Here is an 18,988-nt window from a genome sequence, read left to right on the forward strand (position 1 = left end):
TCACTTTTTGTTTCATCCCTCTGCATTATCACCGCATCCTCCTCGCTAATTGTCATCCCGACTCGGGCGCTGCATGACCCAGCAGACACCTGCGGTTCCACCTGTGAAGTAAGTGCATGAATGTAAATATGCCTTATCTTTTTAATGTTTGTTTTCTTTATTATACCGGTCTAATGATTCACCAATCTTCAAAGGCCGTGCATTTTTTTCATGAAGTTTTTATCCTGCAGTCTTTTTGTAAGTGGTGAAAATTCAAAAAGTCCTCAGACTGCTTGATCACTCTCGTTTTTGCCTCTTGCAGACATGACTGGTACCAAACAGAGTCTCAAGTCATCGTCACAGTCATGGCAAAAAACGTTCCCAGGGACGGTGTGTGCGCCAACTTCATGGAAAAAGAGGTACGAACGCACACTCGAGTGCAGAGCTGAAGAGAAGACAGTCTGTGTTTTCTGTCTTTGGGTTTTTTGTGTGGAACAGAGATGGGTTAGCTTTTGGGCGTTTCCTCAGGGGGGCCCATTAGATGGGTCTCACACACACACAGACACAGACACACTCGCAGACACACACCCTCCCCATGGACCCAACTATGCCTCCAGTGGTGCCTTGTTAACATTGCCCCCAAAGTACAGATCTAAGAGCAATTTACCCTCCCCAGCTTCTCCAACCTCCTAATTGTCTGTAGATAGAAGACATAACTGATCTAGGATCAGCTTCAGAGCCCTCCAGGGACCACCCCCTTTCTTTCCCTTTTTCTCTTTCCCTTTGTCTCCTTCCACTTGTCTTTTTCTCTCTCAGAGGGGTAACTGCAGGGCACCCCAGGGAACGACTTTGTCTTTCCTAATAGAATAACAAACTGAGTTTACCCCCATTTCAAAAGAAATAGTTCACTCTCTCCGAATCACACAGCCACTCGTTACGCTCCCTCTGTGGTGGAAGTACAGATAAGTTCATATATTTTTACTAGGTCAGTATATACAGAAGAAATTAAAGATGAAAGGCAGCGGTTCCAGTTATTTTCCCTGGCGACTGAGCGTGTGTACCTACAGACGGCGCAGGAATTCAACTAGAAATGAATTTTAAGTCTTTGATGGTTTTGTGGAATTGCCCAAAAGCTACTTCAGCTAACTTTCCAAGCTTTTATCCCTGATGAACTATTTCTAACATACGATTGGATCCAAATCAGGAAAGTCCACTTTAAAGGAGCAGTCCGCCCCTGGAGAAAGCCTCTGTCAGTCAAAGCTGGTGTTCTGTGTAATCGATAGAAGCAATGATATTTGAAATTGGCGCCAAAGCTGTGGAGAAAGTTGTACAAACAGCTCGTGGTTCCGCCATTCTACATTCCTACAACACCCAGCATGCATTGTGCCCCTCCCTCTGAAAGGAACGGCCCAGTGAGAGACACTGGAGTGAAATACTACTGTTCCCAGTGGTACAGAAACAGGAAATATGACGAAAATACATCTACACGTCTACGTTACGTCTACATTTCAAACCTGATGATTTTGAACGAGACATGACATCAGAGGCGGGCGTCCTAGATTGAGGGAGTGTAGTTTAGCGAGCTCCCTGGCCTCCGCCAGATGACGCATTTTATGTAGTCTCCAGGAGGCTTTTCCAGGGTCCATTGGAGAAGCGGATAGCGTCCTCCGAAGGCACAGTGTGAAACTGCTTTTTTTTCTACCATAATGGCATTAGCTCCCCGTAATAGCATGATAGGACTGAAAATCGGCGAACTGGCCCTTTAATTCCAAGATGTAGTGATGCTCTGCACAGGCGAGTTGATCCTCAGGTGGGCACATTTGAGTCCTTTTACCAAGTGATGAGTGTGTTAGGAGTGTGAGGCTTTGGGCCACAGCCGAGGCCGTGTCCCCTTAAACAAGCCGCACACCGAGTCGCACTGAGTGACAGGCTGTTAGGAGCTGTCTGACCCCCCCCCCTCACCACCGGTCACCGTGTGGCTGCAGGGGACAGAGCGAGGATACTCCTGGCTGTCACAGCAGCCACATCAGATGACTATCCTCATAGCTGACACCTTCAACCCTTCACTCCTGATCTTTCTTCTTGTTTTGAGTGTTTCTAAACTCTGCAGCTGAACAGGCTAATGGGGAAAAATCCTGTTCAGTTTGAACACAGGGAAGTGAAGTTTTTATCAAAACAGGCATGAATATGATCGCTGTGATCTGCTTCACAGTCATGGTGCTAATTTGAATTCAGCTCCGTTACATGTTTTCATGCTATCCTCACAGATTCATCATGTTTACACAGCCACCATTCTCCTCTGGCGTTACGCTAAGGGTGGGCCGCTCATCTGCTGTCTGCTAAGTGATTTAAAGAGAGAAAATCTGATAAATCATCATCATTTCCCGCATCCCGACTAATCAACTGTAAAGACTACGGATAATGAAAATCCGGGGGGACTTATCAATATGCCCCTTTTAAACAACAGCTAACGTTTGTTTCAACCACTTTAACCTCAAAAATAATGTTTGACAGTGCTTAAAGGTTTCTGAATGCTAACATTAGCTGTTGTCTCTCACTTTAAATCATCTTTTCCACTGCTGATCAGTCGGGAAACAAAGAAATGAAAACAAGTCAGATTTGTTACATTTGTACGCCTTGCAGCCAGTGTTCATTTAGAAAAATATGATGAAAAATGGTCAACGACCTTTTTTCCACCACGAAGACGAGACGTTGACGAGCTAAAAATAGATCGTTAATAATAAAAACATTGAGGACAGGTATGTTTTGTTTTCGTTAACGAGAGGGGACTAAAATGTGCTCACAGAAAAAGGTGCGTTTTGCTCCTCTCTGCACAAAAAGGGTTATACTCCTTTCTTACCAAAATGTGTGCATTGACCCCTGAAGACCCGTTAATAAATGCAGATTGTCTCTTTTTCCATTGCCAATGAAGTATACTGCTTTTCTGCTGCCGTCTGACGTCACAAACGTGCCCGAAACAGGGTTAGTAAATAGTAGTACGCACAAAGAACTTAAATTATACTCTGTGGTAAGCAGCATGGAGGCCAGTGAAGATGTTACGCTGGTTAGGTCTTTATTGTATCTATGACTCATTCAGTCTATTTATAAAACTCGGCGCCGACAAATTTGGAACAATGTTCGTCATTTGACCCAGGTCTGAAAGCGATGGTAACCTTTCCCAGTAAGCTAAAAAGCCAGCTGTTAGCAGGTTTTTTGATCAGTGGGAAAGGGGCTTTAAAGTAAGACGGTAAATACCAACACTGCTGCTGTAGATAAGGCAAAAGAGGAATGTGCAGTATGTGCTACTGTAACTGCACAACTTCATTCTGTGGCTTTACATGCGTAACGTTACGCTCCAGAAGTTTCCATAAACATATAACCTCAGCTGAGGATCTATATTACCCGTGGAGAACATCGCCAGGAAACGATTGATGTAAGGACGGATGAAAGCAGATTGAATCTGTATTAGACTGATTGAATTAGTTTACCCGTTGACTAAAATGTGACTATTTATGAACTAAAACTGGATTTAAATGTTTTGAGTTTTCGTCGACTAAAACTATAAAGAGTAAAAGTGACTAAATGTGACTAAAGCTCCCGCCCACCCTGAGCGTGACGTCAGAGGAAAACAGCCGCTCTGTGAATGTGGTGAATTGTATCCAAACTAAATACAAGCAAATGAGGTGTGATGCCTAATGTGTGTGTGTGTGTGATCTCCTCAGCTCTCTGCTACGTTACGGATGGCTTCAGGGGAGAGCTACAACCTCAGCTTCCACCTCCTGCACCCCATCGTCCCTCAACAGAGCAACTTCAAGATCCTCAGCACCAAGGTATCACACTCACTCTCACTTCATGTAGTTAGTGAACATACATTTTAGATGATTGGACGTGTTGCCTGACAGACATTTTACTGTGAATGAGTAAGTGCATGTAAAGCAGAAACTAAGTGTGCGTGCTTTCAACACTGGTTGTGTTAAATGGTTTATTGTGATTCAAAGACTCAGAGAAGCTTTGTGATGTTGAAGCACAAGAGACAAAAAACAGCTGATTTTGGCCTCGCTGGGGTCACAGCAAATTTAGGAACCCATCAGCTGACGACAATATAGCCTGTGGGAGCAACAGTGAACATGTCTGGTTTCGCCAGCGTTGAGCGATAAGGACTTCCAGCCAAGACTTCCTTTTCTGTGCGCTGCATTGTTTACAGTCCAGTTAGCAACTTGAGAAGCGAAACAAATGCAGTCATTTCTTGGTTCATTAAATCCCCCAGAGGAGCGCCGGTTCATGTGTTTGTGGTGAGTCTTAGTTTCAATGTAAATAGTAAGTTACACAGAGGCTGCACTCTGGCTAACTTCAGCGGTATGAAGCCTAAAAAGCAACCTCTTTTTTTTGTGATTTACTTTAACGGGTCTTAATCTTTGTCAGGTTTGTCCTCAAGAGGAGAAGAAATTTACTTTTAAAATGCTCGTTTGTCAAAGGTCGGATCGATCATTACTGATGCTTTCATGGAAGTCGGGAAATCTGAACAGCTGTCATTTGTCTCAAGTTGAATTTTTGATCTAGAACAGATTGTTAGCTGTTGCATGCAGAAGTCTGTTTATAGAGATTAATAAGAAGCTAAATCATCATCAGATGACTGCTGATGAGAGACGGGATGTCATTACGGCAGATTATGAGGATGTGGATTTTAGGGATAGCAAGTGTTCTGGTTTCTGTTTGTAGTGCGCTTGTAGTCCGAGTAACATTGACCAATCACGTATCAACAGCTGCGGCGTATGCAGGAAAAACAGTCCATGTGGAGAGCAAAAGCAGGCAGAACGTAATCTGCCGTGATGACATCCTGTCTCCCATCAGCGTGATCTGACGATGATTTAGCTTCTTATTAATCTCTATAAACAGACATCTGCATGCTAACAGCTAACAATCTCTAGATCTAAAATTCAACTTGAGATGAATTCCCTTGACGCTGTGTCATGAAAGCCTTTCAGCGTTCAGATTTCCCGACTCCCTCGAATGCATCAGATTGATCCGACCTCCGTTCAACAAACGAGCATTTTAAAAGTAGTTTTCTTCTCCCCTTGAGGACAGACCTGACAAAGCTTAATTTTTACTTGTTGCTAATCTGCATCATGATGTTGAAATTTCAGCAAATTTCAGACCCGTTAATTGAAGTAAATTACAACAAAAACAGGTTATTTTTCTGTAAACAACGCAGCACGTGGAAAAAGGAAGTCTTGTTCACCGTTGTCCCCAGAGGCAGTACCGTCGTCGTACGGTAGCCTCTGGGATCCGAGATTGGGGTCACAGTGACGATGACTAAAGATAAAATGGCCTCAAACTGTGGACATGATGTAGCTGCCAGGGTTCAGTATGTAACAGTCATGTTGTTATTGGAGTATCTGCGTTTCAAAAGGTGCATTCAGGTTAAAGAAAAGTCAGGAAATATGTCACTTCTTCTGTGTAAACAAATGATTCATTTTACAGATGATACTGTATCACCAGTTTAGCACGTACAGTAATATTAGATGTTTGGTGTCAGATGTTTTCCCTGCAGCGTGCGGCGCTGTAGTGGAATATAAAAGCTGTTTACCACTTTAACACTTTCCTGTAACTGGAAAACATAAACAAACAAGCAGGAAACAACATTTTTAGGTCACAGAAGCGATCGACTTAAGTTTTGAAAGTCAATGAAAAGTCACTGAATTTTTTAACTCATAATCAGCGAGAACAGCGGGTGTAGCCTTGGTACTTACTCTCAACAATAAAGAAGCAGCCTATAAAACATGTCAGGGAACATTTTTTATGTCCCTATAAAGAAAATATGATGTAGTTATGTCACAGTGGAGAGATGCAGGCGCTTCTGACTGAGCTTCAGTCTCTGAGCTGTGATTTTGCATCAGATATTCTCTCTGATTCAGGCTTTTATTGTCTTAATAACTGAACAATAATTATTTTTGTGTCTTAATTTGAAATTTCAGGGGTTTAAATGTCAGAAAATAAAAGGCAAAGAAGACGATGTTAAGCAGCTAAGTGAGCCCGTGAGTGATCATCGCTGTGGTTAGCGCTCTCAGATTAACATCGTAATCTCTTCAATAATTTAAAGCAGTATAAAGTAGCCTGTCACTACCTATAATTCCTTAATGCTGCTAAAGCTCGCTGTAGCTGGAGTAGAAATGAGAAAATCCACTCTCGCTGTATACTGTACGGCTCCTGTGGAGACGTTCGCGAGGTTCATCTGAGCAGCTAACAGGAGATTCACACATGCACAAATCCTCACTCCCACACACACACAGGTTACACACACACACACACATTCATCAGCCCAGAGTTCCCCAGCACTGTTTAAGGTGATTATGGGCCTAATGAGTAGGAAGGGCACCTTTTTTTTTTTTTTACTATGGACTAATTAGTGTGTATTCTGGAGGATGTGGGCTAATGAGCGCGCTGGCTGAGTGTGTGCTGATTCAAGGTTGAGACCGCTGTCAGGTTTTAGCTGGCGGATCAGGAGGGAGGTTTGAGACGTTTCGATTGTTTTTTTAATCGTTAGAGGAAGTGTGTGTTTTGAGGCCATTGATTAATCTCTTCTTGGTGAAACTGTTTTACTAAACCTACTGTAAAAAAAGATTTATAAGCAAATGGAACAATATGGAAAAGACTTCATGTTGAGATTATTTTTATAGATATTACTTCTTCTTTTTTACTGTTTTACTTTTTCTCAGACTTGCTGCCTTCATCGAATAATTGCATCTCCTGAGATTTAGATGCTACACGCAGCCATAATATGATATCCATGAAGTTTCAGTGATTGCATTTCAGCTAATACCAAGCCCTTGATAAGTTTCTATGTGATCAATATTTGTGTGACAAAATACAGAGGCTTAAATCAAGCGCCTGAAAAGTTGTGCTGTATTCTAACAATTGAGAATGTCCAACCTAAGCTAAGCAACAGAACCTCTTTTACACCTTTACCAAGCATGGCATGATGCTGTCTAAAATAATTAAGATAAAAGCTGTAATAGTTTGAGCCCTTGTACTTTTTGCACCATAAATCTAAGAACACGTTGTACATTTGTTGAACATGTTTTGTAACATGCAGTGAAAAACGTGATGGAAATGCACAGGCAGCAGATGTAGCCTTGATGCAGCCAGGTGGGAGGTGTGGGGAGTTTAAATTGATCTAGATTAAAAACCACAATAGGTAGAGCACAGCTTAAAAACATAGTAGTGTGAGGTTGAACAGATATAAGGGATACGCAGTGTTCGAAGATTCTCCAATACATGACATCACAATAAGCAAAACCAGGATCCTTAAAAAGTCTTACATTAGTTTTTTTTTTTTAATGTAAGGTCATAAAATGTCTTAAAAAGTCTAATTTTTACTCGTGATAGGTCTTACATTTTAGATGGCACTTTGACTGAGACATGTCTGAATACTTTATCTAATCTAAACTGTCCTGTTAGCGATTTTGTGGGTTATTTTGTGGGTTTTTTTGTGGATTAGCTTGTTCACGTGACAGTTCACGGCATTTACGGCAGCGTGTTACGTACTCATTCATTCACAAACCTGTGAACGGAAGAAAACAAAGTGTTTTTTAACGGGGAATCTTAAGGGCTGAAGTGTTGTGGGTCCTGCACACGATAAAGGGGAATGGACACAGGCAGCGTATTTTGGATACGCGTGTGCCGGGACAAAACCGCTCCAATTTTATTCAGTGCTGCATTCAATGAAGCGTAGAGAGCCATAAACTGCTATGTAAATACTTGCCCACAACCAAGGAATCCATGTTCAACAATGTGATCTCTTCATGTTGGCTTCGATTTCAGTTTCTATCGAAGTTATTGATCAGCTAGATGAGCCGGCAAGGTTCATTTGAAAGAGCAATTAATCTGTACATTTCCTCAACATCTGGGTAAAACAATCCTATTAATCCATTCTCATTTATTTCTACATCCTACATTACCACAAAATGTATGCTCAATTAAGAAATACTCACGCACACTTTTTAGCGTCACCACCGTCCCTCTTTATGGCCGGGAATCACAACTACCACTGGCTTTGACACTCTTCTTTGCCGGGTTCGAAGCCGGTGTAGATTGAAAAGTAGATGCTGTGATGCTTACGTGTCGCACACATTCGTCTGACGCCACAGTGTCGGTGTAGATTCCCAGTAAGTCGACACCATTCGTACAATTCAAATGATTGATTAACTAATTGCCGTTTGTTGTGCTGTGCAAAACTGGTATACATTTTTCTTTGTTCGGGTCTTAAAAAGTTCCCAAAAAGTCTTAAATTTGATTTTAAAAAGTGTGCAGCAACCCCGAGAGAGGACAGTGGATGATGTCGGAGGAAGAGAGAGCGAGGGATGACGCCCGGCAAAGGGCAGAGGGTGAGAGTCCAACCCAGGGCCACCGCATCGAGCTCACCACTGAGCTAAAGTGGCGCCCGGGACCTGTATTTCTATCGGAGTAAAATCCATAGGCCTTTGCACTCTGCTCATAAAAATGAGCTCATCTCAAAAAACAGAAATCTCTAGAGGTAAAAAACCTCGTGAAGTGTTGACAAATATTTAGTTAATGCTTCTACAGTCAGAATAATTTTCCATCAGTATGTTTTGTGTATTTAGTCAGATTTTTGTCTAACAGTTTCAATTATTTCATGAATTATTATGTTTTATTGTTACTTAAGTAACCTTTTAGCAAAACTTTGGACAAAATTGTCTGCTAAATGAAATTGTAACTTGTCCACATTCTGGGGACATAAAGGAACGAATAAAAGACATCACTTTAAGGGCTGGGCGATATGACGATATCGTCACAACGATATGAAAATGTTTTCTATTTCGTCTCGATCGTGATGTCACAAAACTAGCGGCTGAACTGCAATTGAGTGTGACGAAAGGTTCGTGTCGGCTGCATGTCTGCTGCAGATGATCCTGTCAGCCCCGTCTTTCTACATGAGTTTTACCTTAATAACGGCCAAAAACTATTTGAATATATTCGCTTTATAAAAGTCATTTAGATTTATTATACAGGAAAGAATGAAGAGGCGTCTGCTCAACTGTAAATAATAATTAATAAACGTACATAAAATATATAAACTCATCACTCTTTACTTTACCTGGCTGTTTGCCACGATCTTATTTACATTAAAAACAGGACCTTAATGAACACACAGCGAAAACGGCCGCATGAACCGAGACAGAGAGCGAGAGTGAGAGAGATCGCACCGGAGTTACGTCCGTAACCTGTTGTTATTAATTCCAGTTTTACTAACATAATGGAGGTTAAGGCCTATGTGAGACTTTGTGTGAGCAAATTCAGCAGGAACCGCAATAAGGAGCTTTGTGAATGACTTTATATACCAAACAACTTCCTAGAAATGTAAATAATAAAGTAAAAAAACAAACAATCTAAACAGCTGCCCCGGAAACACTTCAAAATAAAAGCACTGTGAACAAACGAGGGGAGTCAGAACGCTAAATCGGGCTTTTACTTTGAAAAATCATACTGGAAGTGTTACTTTCCACAGGAAGAGATGTTAATATTGCTGTCAGAGATCAACACATTACATTTTCATATTGAAGGCTAGGGCTATATTTCATTAATTTTTCATCCTTAAATTGACTTGAAGTTCTCAAGAAACTACGTAGGCACAGACTCATTTGTACTGGAGGGTTCAAAGGGTTAAACAGTGACAATATGTCCTTTAGTTTATCTCACAGAGAGGAAACATAAAGGCAGCGCAGGAGCTGAAACTCCTCACCACAAAGTGCCGATATGTGTTTCTAAATTTGATTAGTAGCGTTACATAACCGGATGTCTGTACCGTGTGCATTTTATCCACTGGCTACACTGTGCCGAGCAGAGGCTGACCTGCACACAAACTGCCCCCTCTCAAACAGCGCTCACTCTCACTGTCTCACTTTTCCATGGCAACAGCAGACACTGCATACCAGAGGTGCACGTGGGCTGCAGCTCAAACAAGGGCTCAGTCTTAGAGAGACCACAGCTGAGGACGGTCTCAGACTCTCTCTCGTCTCCTCTACAGCCTCTGTTTTCTTCCTCATTTACACTCTTTGTTTTCTCTATTTCTCCTATCATACACACACACATACACGCACACACACAAACACACACACCTTCTGTCCTCCTCTTGCTGTCTTTCACTCATACAAACGCACACACTTCTCTACCTCTAGAGAAAGAGTGTGCATACCCTCCTTCCCTCCCACAAAGCCCTCACTGTTCCCTGGTCCACTGGGCTCCTCTGGTACACATGGACCCTACACACACACACACACACACACACACACACACACACACACACACACACACACACACACACCGAGCTCATAAGCCCTACACTGTTAACTGCGGCATCCAAAGGTTTCAGACAGAATTAAAGCACCTAACTCTTGTAAAACTCTTGAGGTAAAATGTGCACTCAGAGAGACCCCGACAAACCGCGCCGCCTGTCAGTGCGTGCCTCATTTGCATATTTTGGAGCCGTTTCATTTTTCTGAAGCCAAAAAGCCACTGGGGGAAAAAACATTGAAATGAACAACGGCATCAGCAAATCAAGTTTCCCCAGATTGGCATGCATCCCTAATGAGCGTTTTAGAAAAAAAATTGCATTGCCCTCGGAGCTGTTGATTCCCAACCAACGTGGCTCTGTCTGTCTCTGTAATAGGCTGCCCTGCACTCCGCGCTCCACAATGTTTACGCTTCATCTCCTCGCTGTCTTTAAAGACAACTTAGCAGGGGCAGGCTAAGCCGGCCGGGCACGCACGCACACACAAACGCAGAGGCTGAACAGTAATCTCTCAACACACTTGTGCCATTTACACAAAGTATTTGCTGTGTGTGTGAGTGTCGTCTGTAGCACATTATCGTCACAGCGACCTCCTCCTGTCCTCCACAACGACAGACATTCCAACCGCAGGGGTCACCGCCACAACGGGGAGCCAATTACACACCAGTGTGTTTGATCAGAACAGACGGCTGACGCGCACACACTCGGGGGGCGTGCGCGCAAACACACTCGGCGCAATTTCGATCAACACGCGCTCGTTCATTCAGTTCCAAACTCATCTCTTTTTGGAAAATAGCTAAAGTGGCGTCTCCGCTCTTTAATTTGCACGCCTGTCAACGTCTCAGAATGTTTATATTTATTTCATTTCGGCGTCTTTCCGGCCGAGTTTGTTTTGAAATCCGCAATATCTGGAAAAAGAGGAAGAAGATGTGGGGTGAGGAGTCGTGGCAGTTAGGAGCGGGAGGGGGGGGGCGATGGGCACAAACACATGTGACAGGCGACACGGGACCCCAGTGCCCCTCTGTAAATAGCATGTGTGCGCGTCCAACATGTGTGTCTGCGTGTGTGTCGTGCAGATTGTATAGTCCAGCCCCTGGGGTCCTGTGGGTTGGTGGCCCCTGTATGTGGCTCTGCTGTCACATCCCTTTACGAGCCGTTGCTTCGCCTGTCACACACACAGAAGCGCACGCGGAGAGACACACACACACGGCGCCTGGCCTGCCATATCCCTTAAAAGCCGGGAAACACAGATGTGGCAGCAGATTAATGTTGTATGGCCCAGGAGCACGCACACACGCACACACACTCTGACACACACGGAGCGGAGAGTTCTGCTGCACTTCACACCAAAGAAACACTAAAGACAATTAATGGCCCCCAAACACAGGCCGCTAACTCTAAGATAACTTTTAATTTGCATTGTCTAAAGTCTCAGATCGTTCACAGATCAATGTTACACGTAACAATCCGACAGGCTGCCCTGGACTACCGTTATTTATATCAGTGTACGTAAGTGAAAACAAGGAATCCATAAACACATTAAAAAGATATCTAATGATTTCAAACACCGCTACAATAGCCGTATCGGTCTTAACCGCAATTAGCAGCATGTGTCAGCCTTTACAGCAGGTCTGCTAAATCCACATTCTGATCCGTACTGAAGTCTTCAAAGCACCACGAGACCCCTGACAGAGCTCAAAGCAGCATCTGTGCCCACTCTGCAGGTGCGCCTGTCAAAAAAAGCCAGCCATTATTTGATAAGCCAACAGGAGCTGTCTCTAAAAATCTATTGAAACCAGTTTATGAAAAACAAACAGTCACAGCTGATGATCCTGTTTTATAATGAGAAATAAACCGACACAGAAAGGCTGATGTTTCCTTTATAGTTCAACAAAAACACAGGGTTAGGATTATTTTTATTTCTACTTTATTAGTTAAACATGTCCGCAATGGCAGGTGATATAGATGTTACATTACCCATGAGCCTCAGCTGCTGTCACCATGAAGAGGAAATCAATCGCATGCACGAATCAGAGCCGCAGAACATTTTGGACAGAGTAGAAACAGCTGCACAGGCCTGTGTGTTTAAGGAAGCAGACAGACTGGAAGTGATGGAGCCGCACGGTGAAGGGACGCTCGACCGCACGTAAAACAGACCGTTTGTCATATCTGAAGTTTGCATAAACACGACCGGACCGCCACTTTATGCAAATGAGCCAGTCCAGCTCGAGGCACCAGACTCACAAAACTCAGATTAAACTGTCAAACTGGCAGTGATGATCGAAAGTGCCCGAGGACTCTGTTACTGCATTGTTTTGTTTTTCATGCATAAAACTTCTTTCAATGTACTTTCTAACTGTAATGTGAGAGTTTGTGAGCTCGGTGCCATTTAACTCAACTCAAGTAGAAGCTCTGTTACTTGACTGCAATTGTACTCAAGTAAAAGTACTTGTGTAAAAAAAAGTCTCAAGTAAAAGTAAAAAGTAGCTCACCTAAAAAGTACTCAAAGTAAAAGTTACGTAGTTACTGTCCCACCCTGCTGATTTTTATAAGAAACAAATGTGTCCACGGTTACCGTCCACATGCATCCCAAATGAAATCACATGAGACTTTGTTACTGGGACCTGTGTTTACATGTTTTGGTGTCAAAATGACGACAGGTGGACCTTTTGTCAAAGAGTAAGATCCTTTGTTTAACCAGAAACAGCAGTTCTCTTCACAGCCACCAGACTCCATTGACAAAAACAGTAATTTTACCTTGCAGAACACGGGAGCTGCTGATGGTCTACCGCTGCCTCGATCGGTTAGTCTGTTTGTGTTATTGCGTGGTGTTTTAAAGGGTCGGTTCGGTTCTGGACTAACGTGTGTTACGACGTGTAGCGAGGCAGCGGTAGACCATCAGCGAGTCCCGTGTTCTGTGAGGTTAAATGACTGTTTTTGTCAATGGAGTCTGGTGGCTTTGAAGAGCGCGGCTGTTTCTGGTTAAACAGAAAACAAATGTGGCCTCAGAACTCTCTTCTGTCCCCATTCATGGCTCGTTGTTGCAGCTCTCCTTCTTCGTTTCGGACTCGGTGAAAATCGACTGGCGCTGTGGTTTTGACACGATGCATGGCACTTTGATCTGATTTTTGATGCGATGCTTTTGATTGGTGTCTGGTCCAAGTCAGTTTTTCTTTCTAGCTCATTATATCCGTAAATAAATATTCTACTCAGCAACCGATGGATTTAGAAATGTAGCAAATTACTTTATTTAAAACATGTAAAATGACTGACTTTGAAAAATACTCAAAAAGTACAAGTCAAGAAAAAGCAACTCAATTACAGTAACGTGAGTACTAATTAGTTACTTCCACCTCTGACACTAATTATGCAGATATTTGACCTATAATATGGGTGCATGGCCCATTCATTCAGCATTTGGCCAGTCAGATGAAGCCCCAGCTAGCAGTCAGATACCCTCAGATTAATTGTCAGTTTGGAAGGTAATGTGAGATTAGTTGCACGATGGCTGAGTAAGGGGAAAAAGAAAAAAACACTTGTGCTATTTTTAATCTTTTGTTTTCAGGAGAGAAGACATGTGCTGAACAATGTTATTTTATCTGCTGGTCCTCATCCTGCAAGCCTAGCATATACGATGCGTCACAGTGGACACAGTAATCACAGTGGAGACGCTCTGTTTGCACCTTCTGTCTGTTGTTGCTCCGACCACACCCAACATTAGAGCTGGATACGGTCACGTGTGATCTGTCATACTTGGGACACCTGTGGCAGTTTAGCTTGGTGCTAAATAGCCACAATCTGCATCTAACAATTATTTTTGCAATCAATTAATCATCTGATTAATTTCTCGGTTCATGTTTTTGTTGTTAAAGTGTCAGAAAAACAGTGTAAAATGCTGGTTTAATGTTCTAAAAGCCTAAAATGATCCATTCAAATGGTTTTCTTGGAGCAGCAGGCCCCGCTGTGACGTCAGCAGGCTGCAGGGGGAGGGTGGCCCAAGTTAAATGGACACACAGAATCAGGCTCTTTGCACAAACTTGCACAAAAGTTGTGCGACACATTCTTCTGAAGGCTGAATGTGAATTATTCGGGCAGTAACCTGTATTCTCAGCAGAGTTTCGGCTTTTTTTAGTCCCTCAGCCCGTCGCACTGCGAGCCAAAAAGTTAATTTCGGACACTGCACAGATGCCTCGCTGCTCACGAGGCCCTTTGTGGGGCAGAAAGCGCTGACACACACCGAAGTGATCTATCAGTGTGCCGCCGCTCGCACTCACTCATCACGTCGGTGCAGAAGGTAGCAGCGATCATACCGTCTCTTATTTCCCTCAATCTGCTCCCCTCACTCACGCCTCGCTCTCTCTGCCTCTTCAGCTCTAACCTCGTCTTCCTCCTGGTTCCCTCTTCTCCGCTGGCACCCTCATAAATGAATCATCACATCGCCCAGCAGAGCAGAAATGTTCCTTAATTGCACCGACATAACCAGCGCTGTCTTTCACATGCACACATATCAAACACACACGCCGTTAATGGGTGGTTGGGGGTGTATATGAGGAGGAGGAGGGGGGTTGGCATGGCGCTGCAGCTCGCGTGTCTCGCTGGTATGTGTGCTGTCAATGCCACTCAGTGTTAAAAGTGTCCGCGCCCTCTCTCCCCTCATTGTTTTCCTGCTCTTCCATGTTCTCCTGCTGTAATGATTTGGATCAGATGCTGCTGTGTGGAATTAGGATCTCCCCCCTCTTCCTCCCTCTCCTCCCCCTCCTCACCCTCCCTCCTGCGCGCTCCGTCTTTCACACTGGCCCTCTGGCTGACAGGCATCTCGTTAGTGCAGTATGTCTGTCAGTGAGGTTGGAGATTGAGCTGTGCCCCCGCATATCCCTGATGTCTCTCGCACACACGCACGCACGCACATACACGCGGGCTGACAGACAGTCTCTCTCTGGCCTCAATAATGATCTGATGTCCTGTACTTTTAACATGTCACTCTAATGGAAGCGTTATTTTTGTCCCGCGCCTAAAGAACACCATTTTGCTAAACATTGTTATCTCCCCTGTTTCCTCCTCCTTTCTCTCCTCTCTTTATCGCAACTCTCCTCGTCTGTCAGGTGGAGTTCAAGATGAAGAAGACAGATGCCATCAGATGGGAGAAGCTGGAGGGAGAAGGACAGGAGTCCAACATCAAACACTTCAATCCCAGTGAGTCCGCAGCTTCGGCGTTTACGCTCCTCTCCCTCCCTCCCACCCACCCGCAGCCTGTCCTCCCGTCTCTGCTCTCATCTCTCCCTTTCTCCCTCTTTTTCTCCATTTCTCTCTCTCGCTCTGCAAAGATCAATATGAGCTCCTGTGTTTGTCTGTTCTGCGCTGAAATGAGAGTGGGCAGTCGAGCCCTGCTGGAGTCTTTCATTAGTCCTGTCGGCGAAAGTAGGCAGAGAGAGGGAAAGGTATGACGGCGAGATATGACTCAGTGTTTTAGCCCACACAGTCCCATTACTGACAGGATTAATTACTTATGTAAGTGTGTGTGGAGGGGGAGTGAAAGTTAAGTGGGCAGCCAAAAGTATCCAGCTCAGCCTCCAGGACGCCCTGTTTATAAGAGGCTGCTGATAACTCTTCTGTTACATTTAAACACGATGTTTGACATCTGATTGCCCTTATGTCCACACTTGGCCTGAATATGTCCGCCGCGCGTCTGCTGCTGTATTTATGTAAATCTGCGTCTGGATTACATTCCCCGCTCTCCGTCTCCATCTCTGGTCGGGATTATATGGTGGGCGTATTTCATCCTGCGAATACAGAAATCAAATCACAATGTGATACTTTTCAAGTCGGATGATTCAGCAGCAGAGCGAGCAAAAATAATTTATTTCATGTGTCTTTCTGTGATTAGACGATAGTCAAGTTATTAAAACTGACTTCAATTAAAATCTCAATTAAAAACATTTGAACTTTTTCTCAGAAGCAATGAGGAATGAGTTCTTTCCAGTCATTTAAGAGCTCAGCTGAACCTATACAGACTCTGTGACACTGCGTTCCCCTCTCCATCAGACCAGTACCCGTCATCGTCCCAGCAAGCCGGCAAATGGGACAAGATTGTGGTGGACCTCGGCGAGGAGGAGAAGAACGAGAAGCTGGAGGGAGACGCGGCGCTCAACAAGCTCTTCCAGCAGATCTACTGCGACGGCTCAGACGAGGTCAAGCGAGCCATGAACAAGTCCTTTGTAAGTATCGAACAAGTCTCTGTTGGTCGTAATCACTAACTAACACGAGCATCTAGAGAGGGGAAACTGACTGGGTTTGTTCTGAACTAAACGTTATATGCAACAGGTGCATCTTCTTTTAATGAATGAAAAATTACAGTATTTTTCCCCCTCATGATGTTATTGTAGTAATCGTGGATGAAGGGTCATGCTGGCTTGGAAAATGACAGATGCATCTCAGGACACAAAACCTGAAAATTTGGCGGCAAAAGTTAATCTTTCGTGTGAGCCTTCATTAACTGTGTTACTTACATTAGAAGGTGTTTAAAAAATAAAAACATTTACATTTAAATCTCAAAGGTAGAATCTCGAAGATCTCAGTTTCGTTTTGATAAACTGTAATTGCAAGAACACACTTCCCAGATATCCAGACAGTGCTGCATGTGTGACGTCCACGGTTGGCTCCGGTTGTAACTCTTGATTTTCCTGGCTGACGGTCGCTTTCCTTTTCAGACTGTTTGCCTTCATCTGAGCGTCGAATCTGTTTCTTTTTCTTTGGATTTTCACTTATTGTTGAAGTTGTATCTGTAGTCATCCATCTTTTCTTTGTTCAGCCGTAGTAGATTACTGTTTACTCGCAACACTTGCAGAGACCGGAAAAGCAGCCGCTTAGCTCCGCCTACCCTCTCTGGCAGACCAACCACTGCTGGGTGATGGAAAACACGTCACTAACTGGGCGCCGTTCTTTTTTCAATTGTTTTTACTAACGCCTGGTTGTGATGCGTTACTAACACCAGACGGTGGCTGTAGCGCATCTGAAAGCTGTTTGCTATAACCGCAATCAAATAACAAAAGAAGAAGAAAGCATTCGCACCAGGTGCCGGTAAAGGGATGTAGCGCTGTGAGAATTTGAACTGGAGAAACATGCTGACATCTGCAGCCATCATAGAGTTCTGTGTGAAACTCCTTTGAAAAAATAAATGAAAATGAGCTCAAATTAAAACTTAAAAAGGTAAAACTAGCACATCATAAGTCTACAGCAGGCCGATCCAATTAGCAGCCTTTGATTTTTCTCTGGCCCGCAAGAAGCTGCCTACACATCCAGCTCATCCAGTGTTTCCCACACAGTCTTTATCTAGATGCTCAACCCAGGTTTATTAATGGCTGCATTAATATAATATGATATATATAATACTATGATATTATAGTATTTTTGACGACCCATTTTAGAATTTGAGAAATGTTGGGGCAACTGGAGCAAAGTGAGCAGATTAAAGTACAAAGTAAAGTAAATATAGTTGATACTTAAGAAGGATTAATACTGTGATATAACAAATAACCCACAGAAAACAGGGCTGTACATTCTTTTAAAATGTTTTCCGTATATAAATTTCACCTGTGTTTGACCTTCCAATACAAACTTTTTACAGGCAATGTTCAGAAAAAGTCACATTAGTCAACTTTAAGCAAACAAGCAGCTTCAAAATGTCTCTAAATGGACCTAAAGCTGATTTAAGAAAACTATTCATCTTCTTCTTCTAAGATTTATTGTTTATTTATAAGTCAATCCAAATGGAATATTGCATGACGAGTTTATCCTATTATTGTTGACATCTATAAACATTATACTGTAAATGCAGGAGCTGTTTGAACCATTTATTGACTGAGACTCTGTGTGGCCCGCGAACCCCCTGTTATTATCCTTTATGGCCCACTTCCTGCTGAAGCTGAATAGCCCTGCTGTACAACAACTATGCACAGTCATTTGAGCGTGAAGTAATGGGGAAATTTGGGGGTTCTTCAAATTGTATCTTTGCTTGAAATGCCCATCCCCAGTGGTCACAGCAGGCCATGGTTAACGTCCAACCCCTTTTGGCCTCTCCACCTCCATCAGAGAGACACACAAAGCTCGCCTGACAGTCTGGGCTACTCCTCTAAAACTTTCAAAATAAAGTTACATTTTACATAAATAATGTGCGCAGGGGTTCATCCAGGCAACAGCGAGATAACAAACTACTGATTAATCTGCGCTATTAACAAACATGAACAACTTTATTCTTAATAGTTAGCTTGATTCTACTGGAGGATGTGAAGGTGTGAAACACTGTCGATGTTCTCAAGACGGTTCACTCAAAATCAAGACGTCAGAAAAAAGTGGGGCTTAAAATCTACCGAGAGGTGTTTGTTGCTGGTCGGGGTAGCACACTCGCTGCTGACTGTCTGTTCTGCCTCTGCCTCCATTCTGTGTCCTCCCTCCTCCATCTGAATGAGCTTCTTGTCTGTGTACTTTGTTCCAAATACATACAGTCACCCATCAAAGTGAAATGAGTCACAACCGTCCTCATAAGACTCCACTGGATAACCAGCCGTTGTTCTCACTTTAGAAAACAAAAAGGCAAACCAGGCCTCTCCAGCTCGCCCACAGCCTGAAACACACCAACCCACAGCCGCACACGTGTTCCTTTAGGACACTGCTGTTCTCTCAACGTATATGTTGTTTTACCAG

The 18,988-nt window shown here is 43.4% G+C and overlaps 1 protein-coding gene across 3 annotated transcripts in view; it reads left to right on the forward strand.

Moving 5' to 3' along the window:
- Window positions 1-18,988, forward strand: part of sugt1 (SGT1 homolog, MIS12 kinetochore complex assembly cochaperone) — a 31,452-nt gene that overhangs the window by 8,981 nt on the left and 3,483 nt on the right. For 2 of the 3 annotated variants that reach the window (XM_069684660.1, XM_069684662.1), the window contains exons 8-12: window positions 83-108; window positions 302-398; window positions 3,702-3,809; window positions 15,391-15,481; window positions 16,331-16,503. In XM_069684660.1, the coding sequence (XP_069540761.1) occupies window positions 83-108; window positions 302-398; window positions 3,702-3,809; window positions 15,391-15,481; window positions 16,331-16,503 (495 nt within the window). The remainder of the gene's footprint in view (window positions 1-82; window positions 109-301; window positions 399-3,701; window positions 3,810-15,390; window positions 15,482-16,330; window positions 16,504-18,988) is intronic. The other variant, XM_069684661.1, reaches the window with a different exon arrangement.

Source organism: Semicossyphus pulcher, unplaced genomic scaffold (genome assembly GCF_022749685.1).
Source record: "Semicossyphus pulcher isolate SPU_LCO1_2020_fin unplaced genomic scaffold, fSemPul1.0.p SCAF_7, whole genome shotgun sequence".
Taxonomy (NCBI): domain Eukaryota; kingdom Metazoa; phylum Chordata; class Actinopteri; order Labriformes; family Labridae; genus Semicossyphus; species Semicossyphus pulcher.